Here is a 17625-nt window from a genome sequence, read left to right on the forward strand (position 1 = left end):
CCCCAAAAACCTAAAAAACTTGCTTGAAACTACAAAAGAATGAACTTAAAGGGAAGAGAAAAGGTATATCTCCTACCTAGTCCTGATAGCGCGACAAATGATCCACAAAATCTCTTGCAATCAGCTACTGAAGTTCGAGGCAAAAACTGGTTCAGAGCACAAAACTGGATGGTAAAATGGTGAAAATGACTTGGTAAATTCTTGTTTTATGTTTATTTCTTGTCATTTAATGAATAAACTATAGTTTTTACCCATTTTTACCAATGAAATAGGTATGTTTAATCCATTTGGTGTTGCTTTGAATAGATTTATAGCTGATACAATGAATTTGACGTGCACAATCGTGAATTTTACTTTGACCACAGAGCATACTTTTATCTCTTTTTCGAGCTTTGTTAAACATCGAAAAAGTAACCCCCATGGAGTCCTCTTTAAGCTCTTTTCAGACTTGAGAGACAAACTTATGAAAAATAAGTTGCAGAGTTTTCTTTTTGTCCCTTTTCAAACTCTCTAAACATGAAAAGGACCGAGTTCTCATTGTCGTTAAACTCATTAAAACATCAAATAGCGACAAACTTTTCCATCATGACAAGACCGAGTTTCACCTTCACTAGGCTCGTTAAAACATCACATAGTGATGGATTCACCCGAAGGGTGGAATTATACTACAAGCATATGTTATCCTCCTCAAGCTTGTTAAAAAATAAAGAGGTATTGGTCAGCAATGACTGGGGAAAATGGGAAAAGGGATAAATCACTTTATGGTAGCAAGTCGCTCTTGAACATGACACTTTCACTTCATCTCTGTGACAATTTGGGTTGGGTTATCTACTTGATGGTTATCATACTTATGGTCTATCACACCATCCATCACTTTGGTTTTGGGTCAATGCTGCCAATTCTTTCAGTGTTGCTAACATGTTCAAGAGAAGTCACTCAGTAAAAATCATCCTTTGCAATACTCATAAACCTTCATTTTCATGACCACCATTCTTGAACCTTGTGTCGTCAGTCACATTCCATCTCCAAAATCATTACACTCGTTTCGTGTCGTTGATGTGGGATACATCAAGGCCCTCCTGTGATGAGTCGCTTCTTGTCAAAATCAGCACATTATCCAAGAAGTTGACTTAGAAACACCCTTTTAGTACCTTGGGGCTTGCATACATCAATGGTAAGTTTCTCACTTCCGGTGATAGGTTGACATCACTGGCCTTCGACCGAAAAAAATTGTATGGTGTTTAGCATCAAAACATTTATTCACACCATGCAGAATGTATTGTAGTACCTTGAGAATCATTATCATTATCAATTATCTCTCACAAGTCTTTTAACAACTTACATCATTGGCTGGTAATCAGACAATGTCTTCCCATGTTCAACTTCAGATCACATATTCACATGGTTAGAATCATACTTGAGCAAATGATTGGACGAGATAGAAGACCCCAGATCTAGTTTCATCCATCTGGGTTGTGATTTTAGGAGAGTACAAAATCATCTATATGATGGATTTACACTGATGGTCACCCCATCATTGGTCTATATCTGTAGAGGACTATCTATGTACATGTAATGAAAGTTTATATGTTAAGTATGGGTATGCCTCACCTCAACAATTCATGAAAATCGAAAATATCATGATGTTATATATTGTAATCTATTCAAGTCACTGTCTACTTCAGTTCCTCTCCGTCACATCATAAATCATATCACTCGACATTATCATTTTCGACTTCATGCTTTAGGGGGGAACTGTTACAAGTATATTTGGGCACAACACTCCTGACATTCAGATCAGTACTTTTAGGGCTCATCAAACCCTAATTCAGTTGTTACATGCCCTAGAGAAGTCAACTCATTGAATGCCTCCTTCTATGAAAGTTTCATGGCCTGAAGCCTTCCTTAAATGCCTCCTTGCGACACTAGCATAGCCAAGCCTTGAGACAGTGCACTGCAGAGAAGGCAGGCCCACTGTGGCCTGCACTGTAGTGCACTTAGGCCCTCTTTAGCCAAAGTTGGGTGAGATTGAGCGAAATTTGCATAGGGTTCTAGTAATATTCCTTCATTCTAGATGATTCTAGAAGGTTCCCATTTCTTATCTCCTCATATGAGCTCGAAATTGGATAGGCTAAGGATCCATTAACCTCTTATCCTCTCATCCCTTGCTCCATGGAAACTAACTCCAAGCTTGGAAGGCCACTCAATACCCTCATTTATGACAAAACCACCTCCATTTCCTATAAATTGACCACTCATCATAGTGATCAAGGGGCTAGAATTTGAAGTTTGTAAGGAAATTCTGTTGGTTTGAGGATTGAGTTTATGTTAAGCAATGTTATGCTACTGGAGTGTTGAGCTTTTGATGTGGCAAGTGTTGAACTGAAGCTGGAGAAGTGGCATAGGATTGAACTGTATTGGGTGATACTCTTCCTTCTACATTAATAAAGATCTTATTCCTTTTCTCATGTGATTGTTCATATCTGTGATGGTTATGTGTTTCAATGTCTTCAATTCCATTGTTTTATAGTCGATAGTTCATGTATGCTTTGATCATTTATTTTTTTTGTTTCTCTTGATGAAGGTACCTTTTGAGTGGATTTAGTTCAATTGGGAGCGACAGGAGCGATTCAAAAGAGATCTAGGAAGCAAAAGACTACAAGTAAGTTCCTCCAACTCATCTATCTTCTATAAGAAAAGGTTAAGCTACTTTCATTCTATTGTTCTAAGTGTAGTCACCCACCTAGGGAAGATGTGTTTATCCGTAGATGCAAATTCCATGTAACATTTATGGATATTTATTTTCATGTCATAACTTTGTTCATAAATTTGTAGACTACAAAGCCTACAGATATATAAGAAATGGAATTGTTATATGTAATTAGTCATTAAATCCATATCTAGGAATCCTTATACTTGAAATAAAAATGCATTTTCTCCTCTTGTGGATGAAATTGAAGGTTATATTTGTAATAATTTTTGGTGCAAATCAGATGAATTTAAAATCCTACTCATGAACTCTTCTAGGAATCAACAATGTAAACAATAAGAATATACTAAGAGGTATAAAAAGAAATCTAAATAATCTAAATAATGTGGACTTGGTTTGTATGCTCACAATCAAGATTGTCAATGGTATATTCATAGTAGATTCTTAGAGCACATCATAAGAAACAAGAGTATATTTATTTCCTTAAGAGAAGTAAAGGAGCAAGTGTCACCTTCGGAAATGATGCACTAGCAAATATAAGAGGTAAATGGGTAGTCAGTCTTAATCAAAAGAATAAAGCTCAAAATGTCTTGTGCGTTGATGGTATAAAGTGAAATTCACTGAGTGTAAGTCAAATGTGTATCCAGTGTTACAACCTCACATTTCACTCTAAGGGATATTAAGTAAGGAAAGGTAAATATTAAAAATTAATAGTTAAAAGAACTAGGACTCTTGGCTATGTATATGTCCTTGATGGAGTCAAAGAAAAACGGTATGTAAGAAATATGGATGAAAGTTGTCTATGGCATAAAAGAATGAGGCATATCAGTTTTGAAAATTTAGCAAACATTACCAAGACAGAAGTAGTAAGTGTCATGCTAAAGATATCAAATCCAAATAATTCCATATGCAATCCATGTTAGTTTTGAAAATAGTCATTAGTCCATTTCAATACAAAATAATATTCGATGACTAGAACATTGGATGCAGTTCATACAAATATATGCGGCCATATAAGAATTGTGAACATAAGAGGAGAAAGGTATTTCATACTTTTCATTGATTATTATACTAGGGAAACATGGATTATGCTACTTAGGGAAGAATCAGAAGGCCTTAACAAATTCAAGGTATTCAAAGCTCAAGTTGAAAAAAAATGGATCTAAATATTACGTTCTTGACATTTAATAAAGGAGGAAAGTTTACTTCAAATGAGTTCAAGGAATTATGTGAAGGTTATGGAATCAAAATTCAATGCTTAATAGAAATAACACCCAAATAGAATGGAGTAATTGAAAGAAAGAATATATTTATACAAGAGATGGAAAGAGTCATGATGGATGAAGAAAAGGTTCCAAACACCTTTTGGGGAGAAGCATCACAAGAAATTTTCTACATATCAAATAGAGTTTAACTTAGAGTAAATAGTGATAACACTCTCTATGAGTTATGGAGAGGTATACCAATTCCAATCAAGAATTTAACAGTGTTTCGAAGAAAGTGTTACATCAATAGGACTAAAGAATAGATCGGAAAATTTGAATCTGGAGTTGATGAATGAATCTTTCTTGGTTACTAGTCAAGAAGAAAAGGGTACAAGTTATATGATAAAAGGTTCTAAAATATAGTGGAATGTAATGAAATATGGGTAGATGAAGTAGTGCCACAAACAAAAAAACCAAAAATCAATGAAGCATGAGATGAAACAATAGGCATAAATCTAGAGAAGGAAGAATAAGAAGAGAAAAATGAAGAGTGAGAAGAGATAGCACCTCAATAGCATAAAACTCCATCTAGATATGTACAAAATCATTGTCATGAAGATTGAATACTTGGAAACAAATAAACAAGAGTTGAGACAATAAGAAAATTAATCAATAATCTCATACATGAAAATAGGACACTATTGCATAAAATAGAACCTAAATGTTTTAATGAATCTAGGGAAGGTACGCATTTGGTAAGGGATATGAATGAAGAACTAGATCATATCGAAGCAAATGGGAAATGCGAACTTGTGCATATACCAATAGAGAAAAAATTATTGGCACCAAGTGGATCTTTCAAAATAAGCTAAATGAATATGGACAAGTAGAGAGGAACAAAGCTAGACTAGTTTGCAAGTATGCATAGGTAGAAGGCAATGGATTTGAAGATACTTTTGCACCTATTGCTAAATTAGAAGAAATAATTTTCTTAGCATTTGCATGCTTCAAAAGATTCAAATTATATCAAATAGATATTAAGTATGGATTTGTTAATGGTAGTTTAGAATGGTAAGTGTAAACAGAATAATCAAAAGGATTTCAGTTCTCTGAAGAGCCAAACCAGGTATGTAAACTGAATAAAGAACTCTATTTATTGAAGTAGTCTCCAAGATACTAGTATTCAAGGCTTGATAGATATTTAGAGAAACAAGGGCTTAGAAGAGGCGTAACAAAAAATAATCTTTGCATTAAAAATAATAATGAGAATTTACTGATCATTGCTATATATGTGGATGATACAATCTTTGGGAATGACGAGGATCAAATGGGTCAATAGTTTCAAATATACATGCAAACAAATTTGAGATGTCCATGCTAGGAGAATTATCATTCTTCCGTTGATTAAAATTTTCTCAAACAAATAAAGGTATTTTTATCTCTCAAACCAAATACCTAGAAGAGATACTAAATAAACTTGGCATGGAAGATTGTGGATCAGTTAGCACACATATGGTCACAAGGTGAAATTTGAACAAAGATGATGAATCTACTAACATAGATAAGACCTTATATAGGTTAGTGATTAGAAATATTCTATATTTAATAAAATAAATACCTAATATAATGCAAGTTGTGGTATTGGTTTCTATATTCTAGTCTAACCCTAATGAGAGAAATGTAAATGTAGTAAAAAGAATCTTTAGATATTTGAAGGGAACTATTGATTATGGTCGATGGTATTCAAGGAGCAAGGAATTCACCTTAGCAATGTACAAAGTTACATATTAGGAAACAATGTCAATGAAAGAAAGAGCACAAGTGTTGTATCTTTCTTATTGGGTAATTTCTTAGTGCCTTGGCTAAGTAAAAAGAAGAACTCTATCTCATTGTCTATAACTGAAGCTAAGTACATAATTTTTGCCACATGTTGCACTCAGATTCTATGGATGAAACAAACCTTGAAAGATATCAAAGTTGAAAATGTTGACCGCATTCCTATTATGTATGATAATACTAGTGCTATTAACATTTCTAAAAATTCCATAATGCATTTAAAGACAAAGAATGTTCTTATCAAATATCATTTCTTGAGAGAATAATTTGTTGAGAAAATTATCAGACATGAGTATATTGCCACTAAATAATATATTACAATATTTCTACCAAACTTATTTCTAGGGGACCATTTGGGTCTTTAAGACAAAGGCTAGGAATGGTATCTCTCTCATATCATAAGTCATGTATGTATGGATTACGGAAGCTCAAAATCATATGTTAAAAAAATGAGTTGCAAGAGAAAGATGTTGAATTAAAATTTTTATAGAACTTTTAGATATTCAGAAAGAATTCACTTTATCATTAGGCCATCCATTTATGATAGCATATCAAGGGGAGAGTTACTATTTAGGAGAAGCATCAGTTCATGGGAATTGCGAATGAGCATTCATGCATTATCAGTTAATTTTAAACATGCATATCCAACACTTTGAGCTGTGAAAATAATATTAATCACTATCAAAGTTGTAGACATAATTCTTTTCCATTGATTTTCAATGGGGAGAAAGTTAACCATACTTATCCTTTGGTGTCATTAACCTTCTTGGTCACTAGAGCGACAAGCAAGGTTCCAAGGTGTTTAGAAACTAGTAAGCCACTAGTATGAATTTACATATAATGGTATTTGTGGTTATCCTTGTGGGTTTTCATGTAACAAAAATCATTCCCCATTAAACAAAAACTAGGTGAAGAGAACTCAAAATAGTTGAAGTTTAGCACAAAGGGAGAAAATAAATAGATAAAATCCATAGGTGAGATTGGCTATTGGTATGGTATTCTAGAAACTGATGTAAAATATGGAAATCAGCTATGAAGGAAGTCATAACGAAGCTTACTTGGTTCAAAGATGAAATCACAAAGAGATTGATAGGAAGTCCATAGGGATGCTTGCACTCTAATACCAAGGGTTGCCATCAATGACAAATTCGAAGATTGTTGATAATGTTTTCATCGATATTAAGGTTTTCAAGGTCAAGAAGGTAGAAGGTAGAAAGTTGAATAAGGAAGAAAAGCTTGTGCAGGAGTAAGCTTGTGCAAAAGAAAAAAATTTGTAGATGAAAATCTTGTGTGAAAATAAATATTGTATGGAAGAAATTCTTGTGCGAAAGAAAATATTGCATGGAGGGAAGCATATGTTCCATCACTTCGCATAATGTGGAGCAAAAACTAACCCGGTTGTAGTGATGATGTGGAATGGAAGATGGCAAGAATCACTAACATGGTAGCAATAGTGACTTAACACATGGAAAATGATATTACATGACACATGGGGAAATAATAGGTGGAATTCAATAATTATTCCATTATGACCTAGTGCATCAGACCAAAGGGCCTCAAGATTGATGTTAGGACCATGCTTAGTAAAGTTTTTATATATTGAAAAACTTTCGTACTTCTACCATTAGTAGATGAAAATCATGTAACAACCATAGTCATAGCACTTTTGGGTCCCATATCAGGTCTTTAGTAATCAGAGCATCAGACGTTGAAATGGGAAAGGCAGTGGATCATACCAAGGGGTGAAGTCCTGAAGTAACAACGCAATTAGATGTCAATTCTGGGAAAAAAAAATGATTGCTATCAAAGAAAGGAATTTCTTATTGATATCAATATTTTGGTCTCAATATAATGTTTGGATAGGAGAGTTCCAATTGCTCTGGGTTACACGACAAAGTATTGTTGGTCAAAAGTTTAGTGTATTGGTTTTATGACAATAAACATTGAAACAAAAATTGATAAAGGTCATGGTTGCAACAATTTATAGTTCCATTAGGTATTCATTTACAAGAAATGATTGCAAAGCATTAAAAGAAAATAAACAACCCAAGCAGGAAAAGACAAACATATAAAACCAAATGGAGAAAAGAGAGTGGAAAAGTTATAAATAGAAACATGTATTCAAAGGATAGAGTGATGGTTAGAGCATATGAGAGAGAATATACAATATCAAAAAGTGTGAGTGAGGAAAGGACACAGGTAAAAATAGTATGATCGTTTAGAGAAATAAAAGGTGAAGTGAATGTGTAAGTTGTGTGGAGGGTAAGAGATTTGTAGAGATCCAATCATTTAAGAGATGAAAATAAATCATAGGGACAATGTGATAGAAGCCTTGAGTTAACACGTCTAAAAAAAAGTGTGTGAAACTAACAAGTGTGAGATTTGAGCTCGTAATGAGTATGTAGAACAAATTGTTGTGTAGCACAGCATGAGATAATATTGCTATTAAATTATAAAGAAAATATTATTTCTATGAAAGAAGAGATAAGAAGGAGATCTGAATTAAATGTTTTTTTCAGAATTAAAGAAGTTTCATATTCATCTAATCTGAAAATGTGATGAAACAAAGATTGAGAGGATAGAAGAAGTTGGATGAGTAGATCCATAGCTGATTGGTGTCTTGAGCAAGTTAGGACTTACAAAATTAAGGGGATAAATGTCTCCAAAAATTTGGTACTTGCAAATCTAAGGGGGTCAGTTCCTCTAGCAAGTTGGTTCTTACAAATATGGGGGGGATGCATGTCTCATACAGGCTAGTGGCAACAATGATTGTAATAGTAGATGTATTACCACTTTAATAATATAAAGAAAAATATTTAATTTTTGTTTTAACATAGATAGTTCTCCATGTATTTCTTGTGTACAATACTTTGATGTGATCAATGTATTATTTCGTGATTAAATTATTTAAATAATGGTTAAATTTTACTATACTAATTCACCCCCACTCTTAGTATAATTGATAAATACAACATTCATCTCATGTGAAAGCTGAGGACAATAAAAGCCAAAAAAGCTTTATAGTAGAACTTTGGTTTATCAAAAATCATATTAAACTTGAGAAGAGAATATTATATGTTTAACACTTATCACACCAACTCCCCCTTTGTCCTTCTTATGTGCTTGGTTTAATATTTCTCATAATTCCTAATTTTGTATTGGTAGATGTAGCTCCTACTTGTTCTGCATATAATTATAATTTTGGGTTGTTATGATTATTCGTCATTTTTAGGTAGAGTTCATCATTACAAGAAGAGTTAGTTCATAGTATTTAGGAGGAGGTTAGATGTAGTTGGCTAGAGATATATTCTCCACCTAGTTAGAATCTTAAATTGGAGTTTCGTTGTAATTTTTTCTTCACTAGAGAATTGTGTGATCAATTAGTTTGTCTATATTGAGACAAAGATTCATCTATTTATATGCACTATTTATCTAAGATAACAAATCTCTCAGCACATATTATGTGTGCAATAATGTCTGCTCTCAAGTTTTCTAATTTTCTATCAGATCAAGACTAGTGTTGACTCCCTCACAGGATAGCTTACGGATGTGGAATCCTATGAGAACATCTTAGAGTAAGATAAGGAGATTAGTTCCATCATGTAATGAGCTCTATGAGGTATATGCAATGTTGATTCATTGGAAAGTATTATGAAGTATACCACTTCTAGTGATTGAATGACTTGTGATGAAGGCTCCTATGTGTTAAGAGAGCACACATGATCTATGTTTTTTCCATGACCTTCCAAAAAGATTATGAGATTTTGTGGACCATTGTTGAGAAATCACCCTAATAAGAAAAGGCACTATATTGTTGAGAAATCACTACCATTGTTGAAAAAATTGTTGTTTCCTTCATGTCAATAAGAGTCGTGACTTACACCGAGTTGATATGATACAACACAGGTTAAAAAGGAGCCACATATTGTAAGTAAAAATGAAGAGAAGTTGAAGTTTCTACCCATTTAGTATATTGATTGTTACTCAATACAGAAGAGAAGAGTGATTGCAGTGGAAGGAGGAGCTGCATAGTTATATTAGACTATAATGTCACATTTCATTAAGGGATAGGAGATTCATTATCCTAAAGTGCCCCTATCATTGTAAACCTTAGGTTATTATCAAGATATATGCACCACAAACTGTCTTGTTACTCCAAAATCCCATGTGAAGAAAAAATTTAAAATCCAAACTTGGACCTGGGTTCATGGATATAGGTAAGCCAATGGGAAGAATCCATTCATTCCATTATAGTTCAATATCTAGAGGAATGAATGAATGAAGGATTGATGATCCATAATCTTATTTAATTTCAACTCTCCATTACTCAATAAATCATCTCATTGCATGATTTTCAACGGTGATCAATCCCATGGAATATGATTGGATGATGCCTTAACTAAGCTTTTGTGTGGACTTCTAAACTTTGTTCTTAATGTAAATGAATTTTATTTGTTAGTATTCGGTTTCCAACATGAAATGAGGACCCTTTAAAAATCTATACTATCCAAGGCCATTTGGAAATACAAATATATTAACTAGTGTAGAGGCTTGAGAGTAGGAGATGAAAAGGTGTCACTTAAGAGCCAAATGTGTCTCATACAAGGAGTTAGCAATATGATACAATATTTATTGAAAGTGATGAATCATGTTTAGTTTGTGTTTTGTAAAAAAAGAATCATTATGTGTTTTCTACATATTTGACCCTTTGGTCAATAATAATGATGAAGAACATCAACACAAACTTCATGTGAAGACATATTCATGAAAATCTATGGAAAGAGGAAGATTTTGGAAAATATCAATGGTGAAGGAAAAAGTAGCAAGATTCTAGATGAAGAACTAAAGAAGAAGTGATTGATGGTTTTGAAATGTTTATGGGCTTATATTTTGGCCATATGATTGCTATAAAATAGTGATTGTAACTTTTTTAAATAAATTTTAATATTTGTTGTACTGAGTTGAAATGTTGTAATTTGGCATATTTGTTGTAGGTGGTGCAGGATTGATTATACCCAACATCCCAAGTTTCGGTCTAAGATTTAAAAGTATAGTCGTAAGCAAGTTGATTTCCCTAAGTATTTTGCAATCCCTCTTTAGAATATGTAACCATGTAGCATGTATCACTCTAATCTATGGAGAGGGTGTTGCATTAAGTGGTAGAATAGACCCCTAGGTAGTTACAAGGGTGGAAATTTTACTCATATGCTAACTTGATGTGGAATCATAAGAGTTGAGTGTTTCATTAAGAGAGAGTTTAACATGTTGATGAGCCATGTAGGTGAAAATTATTCCTTGAGAAGTAGCGAGTACAACGAATGGCTCACATCTATCCTAATAGATGGATTTTGTTTTACATGTACATCAATAATTATTTATTTGCAAGACGCATTAATTTCATATAAAAATCAACATTATGTAGGTAAAATAGAAGGAAGCAGACGAAAGTCTAGTAATGAATACCAAGAGAATGCAATGCATCCATATTGCAACAAGGTCAGGAAGGACATGATGGATGTGATCATGGATACAATAAAGAAGAAAAGCTAGTGATAATGCACATGTAAGTCTTATGCTTGCAATACAAGTGAAGTAATGATGGAGGAAAATATAGTTAATGTTTGTGATTACTATGGGATAATAACATACTCAATACCATATTTTCATGTGAGTAACACATTGTATTTGTAAGATTATGGGTGTCATGTTTGACTTCATCTATTGTTACTAGAGATTTTTGAGTATGTACCTAGTATTTTCATAGGGATGAATTATGAGAATTGTATATACCTAAATCAATAGTGATGTAACCATGATGAGGAAACCGCCATAATTTTTTATGTTGTGATCGATAAACTATCATGGATATTCCATTAAACAATTCATCACAACATAGCTACTAAAATATAATTAAAAATTTGAGATCTACACTATGAGGATTTATTTTTCCTTAGTTTTTTGGACTCATTGATTATTATGTTATACTTATGCATGCAATGTGTAAGATGTCAAAAATTTCATGTAATAAAGTTAATAAAGGCGAAATAATAATCAAGGTCATGGGACACATATTCCAAGTTGAGTGTTGGGCAAAACATCAATTTCATGTAATAAAGTTAATAAAGGCAAAATAATAACGAAGGTCATGGGACATGTAATACAAGTTGAGTGTTGGGCAAAACATCAAGTGTGGGTGTTCATTTAGTTTATTATGGCAAAGAAAATTGCCAAAAACAATAACAAAGACTTTGGAAAAATATGAGGCATTAATTGACATTTTTCTATGAAAATAATAGAAATGAAGAAAGAAGAAAAAAAAAAAAAAAAAGTCACATAAACTAGCAAACAAACAAAATCAAATGACACAAAATACCAGAAACTTAAAATGACACAGTAACAAAAATAAAAAAATTTGTTAAAATAAAATAACAATAAAGTAAAAAGTATATAAAAACTATCTCATAATACTAAACATTAATAGGAAACCAAAATGGTAGGTATATGCTAGAGGGTGGAAAGAAAAATGCCAATTAAATGGTTAGTTGGACGATGTAAATCAGTGCAATGCTTATCGTTTCTTCAACTTGACTTTTTGTTGTAAGCAGATGTCAACCACGTGTATTGACAGTTGCAGTTATCAACGACTATCATTATGATAGCAACCCATCAGCCGTTGATGGATTCTAACAGTGACAACCTTAGAATTCCGGGCCTTGTAACAGAAACAACCAAGCTTCAACAGTGCGGTAGATGATTGCTATAGTTGGAAAGTCTGGGACAAGTAATGTCAACTAATTAATGAGTGAGATGAAAACTGTGTAAATCGGGGTCGTCTCAAACTAATTCACTTGACTTGCTTGTCAAGTCTGTCGAAAATGATAGCCACTACGAGTAGTACTCCCATATTTTCAACCTTGGTTTCCTGCCTCAAACATTCAATCATTCATTGCCATTGGGGGCACTCTGGTTGAATTTTAGGCCCTTGGAAGGAATCTTTCATTTCTGGACCAACAAAGTCAAGCACTAGTGAACTGGTCACCAAATATCCAAGGTGGGGATTATTTATTCAATCTGCTCTTCACTTCTAAGTATGGCCCATTAAAAATCTCCCCACCAGGAGAAAGAGAGAGAGAAGCCGTCATGGAGTGCAGTATGTGCGGGGATGTAGGTTTTGCAGAGCTTCTGTTTCGGTGTAGCAGATGCCGATTCCGCTTCCAGCACAGGTAGGATTACACAAAGTTTTCAGTATTCTAATGTCTTTTTATGTGTGGTTTTAGGATATTGGGGAATTCTAAAGTTTTTTTAATGTGTGGTTTAAGGATATTGGGGATTGGTGGCTGCTACCTGTATAGAAATTATTTTAGCAAATTTATCTAAAGAGATTACTTATTTCTAAAAAGACGACTTCTTTTCCCTTTATTAGCCAAACTTTATTAATACCAATAGCTTAAAACAAAATTGACCCAATCATCTCCCACTAACAAAAACGCTTTAATACCAGGGACTTGACCCTTGGAGCTATTTCAGATTTGTAGTTATGACATGTACTGATTCTTTTTGGGCTTAATAATAATAATGTTTTGATCATGAATTTGCAGGTATTGTAGCAGAGGATATTTCTATGGAGATCATATTGAATTGTGCGATTGGTGTTTCGTGGAATCTGATCAATCCGGCGGCTCTACCATATCTAAGCCGACCTTAACAAAGAACGTCGATGGCAAAAAATCAAATTCCTCTAATTCTCTCAAACGGAAAGTAGAGGAGACCAATGCCTTCAGTCTCAAGCGAAAAGGAGATGAAATCAGGTTTACTGTTAAATGTAATGATCGAAAGGCTAACGTGGCAGCTGGATTGATGAGAAGTGTCACTAAAACAACTGTGCAAAGTTCAAGATTTGCTCCTCCAAGAAATAGGCAACGGATGAAGCTCCTGCACGAGATCCTTTGTTAAACTTGTGTCTGTTGAATCTGCTTCCATGTCAGATCGTATAGTATGCTTGCTATATTTCAGGGAAAAAAAATTGTATATATCCTAATCATGTCAACGAGTTGAAGCTTAACAGTTCCAATAATAAACACGAAATTTTTTTCTTTTGCTATGGCAGTTTACTCTACAGGCTTCATTGGTTTTTTTGGGTTAAGATTAAGGGGAATTGGTAATTAGTTAGAATTACTATCGATTTTATTCATAGATTGTTTCTTAAGATACAGGGGAATTGGTAACTAGTAGGAATTATTTTCGAATTTATTGTTTGATTGTTTCTTAAGATATACAGGGGACTTGGTAACTAGTTGGAATTATTTTCGAATTTATTGATTGATTGTTTCTTAAGATATACAGGGGAATTGGTAATTTGTTGGAATTACTTGATTACTTTGCGTTATATTGATTGAAGGGTTTTTTTTGTCCTTCGTGATAGATAGAGATGCCATGAATCACACATATTACACCATGCTTTTACGGAAATCTTTGAAACTATACTCATTGCTTATTAAAATACAAGGGATTAGTAACTCGTTGGATTTACTACCTATTCTATTGATTGTTTATTAGGATTTTATCAGAATATACGGGAATTCGTAACTCTTTGGATTATTTCAGCGAGGTCGAAGTTCAATGTTGAAAGCTGCCACTATAACAAATAATCAATTTGGTAAATAGGTTTATGAACATGGACTTAAAATGACCAGTATTTCCCCTTCTTGATAGTTGTAAATAATTCCGAGTTTAATTCTTCCAGTTTTCCTATTCAATAATCTACTTAATAACTCAAGTTGAGTTTTCCTATTCAATAATCTACTTAATAACTCAAGTTGAGTCAGAGAACATCTAATAAAGGCCTACATGAGCCTGATGTACCTATTCCAAAGGCTGAGATGTTTGATGATGTCATTTCATCTGGGCTAAGCACAGAAGATTTTAGATCATGCATAAGAAAGTGAAACCCCAGATATTTATAAAATGATGTGGTCAGTACTCAGGTGAATGCTTCAGCAAGCACAGATGTTGAGGGATAACTTGGAAGGTGAAAATCCAAATATTTATTAAAATGCTGCAGTCACTACTTGGAAATATTGCAGCAACCATAAAGAGAGAGGAGATGCTTGAGGTGGATAAATGTTTTCCATGGATTCTCAAGGCCCAGATCAAAATGAGATATTATGGAGTGGTCTGTTACAATTCCAAGCTTGTCCAGAACAACATATTTTGATATTATGGAGTGGTCTGTTACAATTCCAAGCTTGTCAAGAACAACAAATTACACAGTTGATGGATTCTTCTGCCTCCTCGTTTAAGAGTAGACTTGGTTAGTTTGTATACATGTAGAATTAGAATTTCAGGAAATACTATTTATAAAGGCCAATGTCATGAAAGTGAGAAAATTTTACATCAAATGAAATATAATTTACACAAGCAATTCAAATTTCGAAATAGTACAACGAGATTTAGAATACTGTTCTCATGGAAATGTTACGGATCAGAAGTGGATCTGAAATATTTCTTTACCTAAACTGGCTAAATTAAATTTAGGCAAAGTTTAAGATTGAAAATCAGTTTGGAAAAAGGAGGGTTAAAAGGTCACAAAAACATACAAAGAATGAAAAAAAAATCAGGGGATCTTGATTGATGAAAGACCAGCAACAAAGAAGAGAATTGAAACTTGGGAAGAATGAGGACAGTAGTCTGAGAAGTAAAGAAAAGAATTGAAGTTTGGGGAGGATAATAACTTCAGAAGAGGGCTCTGAAGAAACAGCCTGGTTAGGTCAGAGGAGGAAGAAAGCCAGATCAAAAGAGAATGAAGTTATTGAACGTCTTATGTAGGAGAAAAAGACTGTCTTGAAAATGAACGACATTAATTGGTTAAAAATGTCAATCAAATCTTAATGGCTTGATTAATAACATTCTCATATACAATAACAAGTAAAAATGCATCCAGTTAAAATTACATTGAAATAAAATTAAATTCCCATAACATATTGGGATTTCATCCCAAAAATTGGTTTGCCATTTGAAAACGCATCCATTTAAAAGTACATTGAAATCAAATTCAATTCGGATTTCATCCAAAAAAAAAGTGGTTTTCCATTTGTGTTTTCATGACAAAAATTCTGTCTCCTTAGGTGTGATTGAGTACTCTGCTCTATAAATGTTTTGATAGATATTTTGATTGTTTATCTAGTTGCATCTTCGAGGAGGTTAAATTTATACCTGTGCATTATTTAATTTACTCATAACAGCACCGTTCCCATATACTATATTGTTTCTACCTTGAGCTGTCTGGCATGAGAAACTGCTTATGCTTGTATCAATTACATTTTACAGAATCGACTCATTACTTTCCTTGTTCACTGGTGCGAAAATCACAATCTATAGCACTATACCTCTCAGTCTGTTTATTCGTGCACGGTATTGGGAGTATGGTAATTGCTGGTATATGTGTGAGAATGCCCAAGCAGCTTCTAATTATTCTTGGAATTAGACAGTCTGCAAAATTTAGTATTAATAATAAGGGCAGGGCAGGGCAGGGCAGCTTATTCTGATGTATTCTAAATTCGGAGAATATTTTGAAATTCTATTCACAGAGTGAAATAATTGTTCTTTTTCTTATTTTTAAGATTCAGAAGTATTTCAAAAATTTAAAATCATGATTCACAAATATTCCAAAAATCTACTATCATGATTCACAAATATTTCAAAAATCTATAATCAATATTACGTATTAATCAATAAAAACAATTTTATTGTCCCCTGTATTGGGTCATCAATGATACAATCAATATTACATATTAATCAATAAAAACAATTTTATTGTCCCCTGTATTGGGTCTGTGAGAATAATGTAGAAACTGAATTAGTTATGAGCAGTTGAACAAGATGTAGTTGTGAGTAGTTAGGAATTGGTTACCAGAATTGGTTGTGTGTTTCCTATATAAATGAAGATGTAATCGAGCAAATGATTAATAAAGTTTGTGAGGTTTTATGTTTTAAGTTGGTATCAGAGCCAGGTTAGTGTGGAGGGCTCTGCGTGAAGGCTGATGTGGAGGCTCTGCGTGAAGGCGAGCACATTGCTGCGTGAAGGGAGAATCTGCCTGCCCTGAATCCGGTGCTGCAAATCCGGCTCGAAGTTTCCAGCGCATCTGCGTGACGTATATATCTGTGGTAGTGACTGAACTGGATCTGATTTACTTTGAACGTTTTATAGCTCGTTTTATAGCTCGTTTTCCCTGGCCCTTCTTTGGAGGCCCTTTTCCTCGTCGTTTCAACATTTGAAGCTTTTCCAGACGCTCCTTTTCTGATCTGGCAATAAGCATAGGGACATCCTTGCAGATATCGTCTGGGTACCATTGAGCGACCTGTTCACCAATAAGCTTCTTCCTCAGGATTTTGTGGGGTGATCTCTGACCAGTGGGATTGACAACATGTCCAAAAATCCTTGCCCTTGCTTTTGTCACTCCCTTTAGTGCAGCCTCCTTTACAAGCAGTTTCAAAATCATTTTTCTACCTGATGTTTCAGTCCCGACCAGCGTTTTGATTTTACATTATCAGTTGTCTACTTTTCTGACTGTGCATCGATTACCTTTGCTTCTGAGAATACAGTCAAAGTAGTTTTCTAGCGCTGAGGTGTGTGGAGAGTCCGTTGTGCAGAGAGTGTGAGCGCTGCGTGGAGGTAATTCTTTGCAGAGACTGTTGTGCCGTGGTTAATTCTTTACAGAAACTGTTGTGCCGTGGTCATATTTTGTTTCAGTCGGCCCGGTTTTCTTTGGCTGGTTATAATTTGTATTCCTATCTCCGTTTCTTGACCCTTGACGTCAGTGAGGCCTGCAGTCGCATTTCTCAGGCAGTTGTGTGTTTTTTGTGTGAGGTTTAAAC

The 17625-nt window shown here is 33.9% G+C and overlaps 2 protein-coding genes across 2 annotated transcripts; one reads left to right on the forward strand and one right to left on the reverse strand.

Moving 5' to 3' along the window:
• Positions 1–12713: 12713 nt before the first annotated feature.
• On the forward strand, positions 12714–13852 carry LOC149192157 (uncharacterized). The gene is made up of 2 exons (XM_089406327.1): positions 12714–12974; positions 13350–13852. The coding sequence occupies exons 1-2, from the start codon at positions 12892–12894 to the stop codon at positions 13702–13704; spliced, it is 438 nt and encodes a 145-aa protein (XP_089262453.1). The 5' UTR covers positions 12714–12891; the 3' UTR covers positions 13705–13852.
• Positions 13853–16937: 3085 nt separating this feature from the next.
• LOC149192158 (small ribosomal subunit protein mS33-like) lies at positions 16938–17289 on the reverse strand. The gene has a single exon (XM_089406858.1). It carries the CDS (start codon positions 17247–17249, stop codon positions 16938–16940), a length of 312 nt encoding a protein of 103 aa, XP_089262984.1. The 5' UTR covers positions 17250–17289.
• Between the last annotated feature and the right edge of the window lie 336 nt (positions 17290–17625).

This window comes from Pinus tabuliformis, chromosome 2_2 (assembly GCF_031772625.1).
Source record: "Pinus tabuliformis cultivar Carrire ecotype Pingquan chromosome 2_2, CPIR1, whole genome shotgun sequence".
Classification (NCBI taxonomy): Eukaryota; Viridiplantae; Streptophyta; class Pinopsida; order Pinales; family Pinaceae; genus Pinus; species Pinus tabuliformis.